We start from the raw sequence: 6553 nt of genomic DNA, 5'->3' as shown, positions 1-6553 counted from the left end.
ACTGTCCTGCACCCTGAAAACTTGCAAGAGAGCTGGAGAGCTAAAGCTGAGCCCATGGAGGCTGGCACTCCAAACTGAGTGCAGAAGTGAGCACCCGCTCAGACAGGCTGGGAGCACAGGGGAGGAGGGTTCTCCAGGCTGGACTGGCCAGGGCAGGCTCCTCCAGCAAGGCAGGACTCCTTGGGGACCCCGAATGGTCCCCAACTGGGCAGGGAGAAGCAGGAAAGATGGGGAGGAGGAAAGTGCATGGGAGGCAGGACCAGGCTGAGCAGAGGGTAGTGAGCTGAGAGCTCCCCTGCAATTCTGCACGTGAGATGTGCTTTCTGCCCACAGCATGTTATATTGGCTTTACGTGTGGAGATGAAGTCAGGGAGTGTAGAGGGTAATTCCTTACATTTTTGTAATAATTTAAAATTTCCAAGTGCTTTCACTAGTATTATCTTATTTAGTTGTCAGTATAATTTCTAAGATGGGAATTACCATTATTTTTACCCATTTTACAGATCAGGAAACTGAGGGTCATAAAACCCAGTGATTTGCTAAAAAATATGGTTAGTTATCCCTGTCTGAAAATCTTGACTAAGGGAAAATAATCTAAAAAAAATAAAAATACATATACAACTGCTAAGTGGAGGGACAGAACCTCAATCCAGGTCTCTTGTCCCCAAGATTGATTTTCTCTTCCCTCTGTCTACGATGACCAGTGGGGCACGTGGAGCTGCCCGTGCAGCTCGCCACTGTAGACCACGGGATCTGCGGTCCAACGCTCAGCAGCCACCCTCCTGTCTGCCACTTGAGCTGGGGGTGGAAGCCACAAAGAGGAGAACAGGAGGAGGGGAGAAGGGAACTGGCTCAGCTCTCAGGAGAGGAAGTCAATTATTCGGCCAAAGACGCTCCCCCTAATCCCCACAGACCTTCCGCCTCTGGCTTCCAGAAAAGGCTCCTAAGAAGGGCCACTCTGGTCACCTGGAAGTGGCCCCCAAAGCCCTGCCCCTGCTCAAAAAGTAGAACAGGATTCACACCAAGAAGGTGACAATCAGGGGGCACCACCAGGGCTAAGACCCCACAGGAGAAAGTGTCACTCTGAAGTCATGAGCTGAGCACAGAGCGGGAGTCCCAGGCCCACGTCGCCTGGCAACTGAGCGATCCAGGCAAGGCCCCTAAGTCGTCACGGGCATCGCCGTGGAGGAACAGCTGACATTTCTGCAGGGCTTATCGTGTGCACTGCCAGGGTTTGAGCTCAGGTCGACTGGCTCTATTCTCGAAGTTCTTAACCATTGCTCCGCCCTGCCTTCCAGCCGCCCTGTGGCTCACCAAGCATCGCGTGGCCGGACAGCGCCTGATCCCCGTTCCACAGCTGAGGAGGCTGCAGCTCTGTGAAGTCAGACAGCTAACAAGGCCACACATCTAAGCAGTGGGATCCAGTCTGCCCTCCAACCAAACCTGAGCTCGTCACGTGACACATGGCACCTGAGCTGAGAAAAGAGGGCAGGGAGCGGAAGGAGTGCTGAGCTCTCACAGCTCTGTGACCCCAGCCTGTGGCTGCCCACAAGACCTCAGCAGGGACCCTGTGGCCTAGAGGGAAAGGCCCTGGGCCAGGAAGCCATGGCTGGGTTCGGGTCAGGGCTCTGTAGCACCAGTTGTGTGGTCTTGGGTAGGTCACTTGGGTAGCTCACCTGTGACTCAGTCTACCCATCTGTAAAACAGAGATGATATCTTCTAACCTTACACAATTATTGTCATCTAGACAGATAAGTGACTATGAAATAACTCTGAAAAGACGACAACACTAAACACAGCAGGAACACTAAGCCTGTCACCTGTAAAGGAAACTACCCCAAGGCTATACCCACTACAGATTTTGCTTCAGGCTAGGTACCTTACTTTTCTCCTACCCTGCTCCCCAGTCTGCCTGGCTTCAATGTTCTTCAATTGCAAGTGAAGCCAGAGTGAACCTGAGGAAGTAATACTAGTCTATGTTTGCAGATGCCCAAGCCCTCCAAGCACGCTCACCTAACCCCACTTCCAACACACATACACAACTAACTACTTACATCCCACCTAAAATAGTTTTTCAAAATGAAATCATTCACCATGAACATCTTGGACTCAGGCCAAAAAACGTTTCAATGGCTAGTGATTTCTAAAAGTTCTTAATATATGGGGAAGTGAACAAAAACAACAGTAGCTATAACATACCAATCTTTCCACCAACCGGTTTACATATGTTAACTCATTTAAAGTACCTTCAAAACAACCCTAGAAGTTACTTCCAGATGAGGGGTGGTGGATAGGACACTCCTGATTGGCCACCCAGCCTCCATTCTCTTGTTCTCCTTTCCCTGCAGATCCCAGCTGGGTTCATGGATCCGCACGCACCACCCACCACTTGGTCCAAGAGGCGGTGGGGGAAGTGACGTGGGATGGTTGAATTCTAGATATATTTTGAAGATGTGACCAAAAGGATGTATGAGGGACTGGTTGTTGGTGTCAGAGAAAGAAAGGCGTTATGGATGAGATTGGGCATGGAAACATGTCGGGTAGTCTAAAGGGCTTCATACCAACACAAAATCATACTTCATATTATTAAAGAATGTTAACTTCTTCTTGCATTGGGGCCCTCTCTGCCAGCATGGATGGAGATTTTCCCTGGGGAGAGTTTCCCCTCTCAGCCAGGTTCCTTCTTTGTAATTTCTTCTAGTTACTAGCGTGTGCAAACTCAGGGGGTGCAAATTGACTTTAAGGGAAGAATGTTGCCAAAACAACCATGACGTTCCTTCCCAAACTAAAAGTAAGTCATCGTTTACTCCACTGGTATATCCTACCCCAATAAACCAAGCTGTGTGTCACCCTGGCTCCTGTTTAATGAACTTCTTCTTCTCCACAGCTCGCAGCAGGCAGGGAGGACTGAGGGTCTTCATGCTTCTCCCCTGACTCCCCTAGAATGGATGTGTGTGGCTGGAAGGAAATGGAGGTTGCTCTGGTCAATTTCGATAACTCAGACGAAATCCAGGAAGAGCCAGACTTCGACCCATCCAGCTCAAAAGGCCGGCCTGGGAGCAGCCCCTTCTCCAACTGGAGAATCCTCATCAGCGACAGCGCCAACCATGAGACTGCCTTCTCCAAGCTCCCAGGGGACTGTGTTGACCCCCCAGGGCCTGAGACAGTGGTCTTCAACGAAGGAAACCAGAGGGTGATCATCAACATTGCTGGGCTGAGGTTTGAGACCCAGCTCAGAACTCTCAATCAGTTCCCAGAGACCCTCCTAGGAGACCCAGAAAAAAGGATCCAGTTCTTTGACTCCATGAGAAATGAGTATTTCTTTGACAGGAACCGGCCCAGTTTTGATGGAATCCTATATTATTACCAATCTGGTGGGAAAATCCGGCGCCCAGCCAATGTTCCTATTGACGTCTTTGCTGATGAGATCTCCTTCTATGAGCTGGGTAGTGAGGCCATGGACCAGTTCCGGGAGGATGAAGGCTTCATCAAAGACCCTGAAATACCCCTCCCCACCAATGACATCCACCGTCAGTTCTGGCTCCTCTTTGAGTACCCCGAGAGCTCCGGTGCTGCCCGTAGTGTGGCCGTGGTCTCAGTGTTGGTTGTGGTCATCTCCATCACCATATTCTGCCTGGAGACGCTACCAGAGTTCCGGGAGGAAAGGGAGCTGAAGGTGGTCAGAGATCCCAGCCTCAACACGAGCAAGACGGTCCTCTCCCAGACCATGTTCACCGACCCTTTCTTCATGGTGGAGTCTACCTGCATCATGTGGTTCACCTTTGAGCTGGTGCTCCGGTTTGTGGTCTGCCCCAGCAAGACTGACTTCTTCAGGAACATCATGAACATCATTGACATCATCTCCATCATCCCCTACTTTGCAACCCTCATCACAGAGCTGGTCCAGGAGACAGAGCCAAGCACCCAGCAGAACATGTCCCTGGCCATCCTGAGGATCATCCGCCTGGTGAGGGTCTTCCGCATCTTCAAGCTGTCCCGTCACTCCAAGGGGCTGCAGATCCTGGGACAGACGCTGAAGGCTTCCATGCGGGAGTTGGGGCTGCTCATCTTCTTCCTCTTCATTGGGGTCATCCTCTTCTCCAGTGCAGTCTACTTTGCTGAGGTAGACGAGCCTGAGTCCCATTTCTCTAGCATTCCTGATGGCTTCTGGTGGGCAGTGGTCACCATGACAACTGTAGGCTATGGTGACATGTGCCCAACCACCCCAGGGGGAAAAATTGTGGGCACTCTGTGTGCCATTGCTGGGGTCCTCACCATCGCCCTTCCTGTGCCTGTCATCGTCTCCAACTTCAACTATTTCTACCACCGGGAGACTGAAAACGAGGAAAAGCAGAACATCCCAGGAGAAATCGACAAAATCCTCAACAGCATGGGCTCAAGAATGGGCAGCACAGACTCTCTTAGTAAGACCAACGGTGGCTGTTCCACAGAGAAGTCCAGGAAGTGATCTGTCCAGGGCTTCCTGGGTCCCTGTGTCTGTCTGTCTCTCTCCTTCCTTCCCTCCCTCCCTCTCTCCTTCTATCCCCCTTCTCTCACTCTCAATTTTTCCAAAGACCAAAATTGATCTTTTGTGACCAGTAGCCGTCTTTGACTAAAGCTGTTTTGATAAGCCCACACTTCTGCCGCACTTTCTAAGCTGTTTCTCTTCAACCCACTGGAGGAAGATTTTGTTCTCCTTTCCTGTAAGGGGTTAGTTCACCTGCCCAGACCAGAAGCATGGGCATCGCCTGGGAACAAGAAATGCGGAATCAAGGCCTACTCAGGCCTACTGAGTCAGAATCTGCATTTTAACAAGATCCCAAGTGATTTATTTGGACATGGAAAGTACAAAAGAGTCCCTTTTATTTTCACGGTAAAAACAAGCAAATAAAGTAAGAGAAACAGCAAAAGCATTTTCAGGTGATGATACAATTAGCAAAGGGCTTTCAAATCCTGTGTTTTCTTTCCCACCATAACCTACCAGCTGTCTCTGCAAAGAACTGTGCAAGTCAGGACTCACAATTGTGTCTCTCCAGCATTCTCTTTAAAAAGTTTTATAAACCATAAAGCATTTCAAAACTTAAGGGATTGTGAGTAAATACTCTCTGGACTTGGAATCAAAGTACCTGGATGAATTTTTAGAAATTATACGAGTTTCTAAAATTACATTTTAGAAATTAACTGAGGCCTCAATGGGCCTCCGTTTCCTTAAGTAGAAAACAGATGAAAAGTTCCTACTTAGCAGCAAACGTGGCAGCATTCTCCCCACCCCACCCCCACCTGGAGGAAGCAGATGCCCCTCACCCACCCTGGCCAGTGGGCTGCTCAGGACCTCCATGGCCCCCAACGCAGGAGGCAGGTCCCTGTGACTTCTGATTTCTCTGATTCTTATACTCAGCCTCCTTGGGCTTACTTCCAAGTCTTAAAACTGGACAGATTACTAAACTCAGGGAGGCCAGGTATAAGTGAGGCTGTTGGGAGGACTCAGTGAGGAGTGTTACTGAAAGCCATTTACGGCTACACAAAGCTGCTGTGCAAATGAAAGGAATTATAATTCTTTAAAAGCTTTCCTTTTGGACCAATTAACACTACCCAAATGAGTATAGCATGTGCTTTTGCAATCCTAGTCAGATCGCCACCCTAAGCTGAAGGCGACTGACTTCAAAGACAGCCTAAATCCAGAATTACCTGAGCGAGACATCACGTGTAATGAACTACTGTGTTCTAGATGCTTTACACATGTTTTCCGTTTCGTCTTAACAATCTCAAGATATGCATTATTTCCATTTAGCAGATAAGAAAACTGAAGCTTCAAAAAGTTAAGTATCATTCCTCTACGGCATACTGCGGGGTGTCATCCTAGGCACCCCGAACAAAGGGAGCACAAATCTGAGGTGGTCATACACAGACAGGTACCCAAATTGCCCTATCCTCCCACCTTCTTGGTCAAGAACCTCTTACATTGTCACCCTCAATTCACCTGCACTCACAGCCAAACCAAAGGTTCTGGGGCGACAGAGGGGCTGGATTTCCAGACACCCCCTCCTGTACCAACCTCTCCTGGTCCACACCCATGCAGAGGCCACATAAAGGAGCTCAGCCACTTATTGGAGAAGAAAGGCTCTGCAGGACCTTGGGGACAACCTCCTGGCATAGACCTGCTGATGCAGTGTGGCCTGGAGCCTTGGCCGCCCAGGATGCGGCTCACACACAGGCCCCCTCCCCCTCCCTCACAGGCTGGTCTGTGGCTGGTCTCCTGAGGGCTGGGGCAGGAATGTGTGAGGGAGGACAGCTTCAACCAGACTCAGACTAAAACAGAAGGGATGATGTTCCTGGCGCACATGACTGGGACATGCAGGAGAGCCATTGTAGGTCCGCTGAAGTCTGAGGACTCCAAGTCCACCTTCAGAGCTCACATCATCACCTCTGGTCACTGTCCGCAGGCAGTCCTCCAGGGGGCAGGCGGTACATACGCACACTCTCTCTCTCTCTCTCTCTCTCTCTCTCTCACACACACACACACACACACACACACACACACACACACACACTT

The 6553-nt window shown here is 50.0% G+C and overlaps 1 protein-coding gene across 1 annotated transcript; it reads left to right on the top strand.

The window, feature by feature from the left end:
* The first annotated feature begins 2565 nt into the window (after positions 1 to 2565).
* Positions 2566 to 4510, top strand: KCNA10 (potassium voltage-gated channel subfamily A member 10). Its single transcript, XM_012751550.2, has one exon. The coding sequence runs from the start codon at positions 2945 to 2947 to the stop codon at positions 4466 to 4468; it is 1524 nt and encodes a 507-aa protein (XP_012607004.1). The 5' UTR covers positions 2566 to 2944; the 3' UTR covers positions 4469 to 4510.
* Positions 4511 to 6553: the final 2043 nt, after the last annotated feature.

The sequence above is a fragment of the Microcebus murinus genome, chromosome 2 (assembly GCF_040939455.1).
Source record: "Microcebus murinus isolate Inina chromosome 2, M.murinus_Inina_mat1.0, whole genome shotgun sequence".
Lineage (NCBI taxonomy): Eukaryota > Metazoa > Chordata > Mammalia > Primates > Cheirogaleidae > Microcebus > Microcebus murinus.
The sequence above is the reverse complement of the archived record's forward strand: the minus strand, read 5'-3'. Positions and strand labels throughout refer to the sequence as shown.

Bases quoted from the DNA above. Each gene is read 5' to 3' on its own strand.
- KCNA10 (XM_012751550.2), top strand. From the start codon at position 2,945: ATGGATGTGTGTGGCTGGAAGGAAATGGAGGTTGCTCTGGTCAATTTC.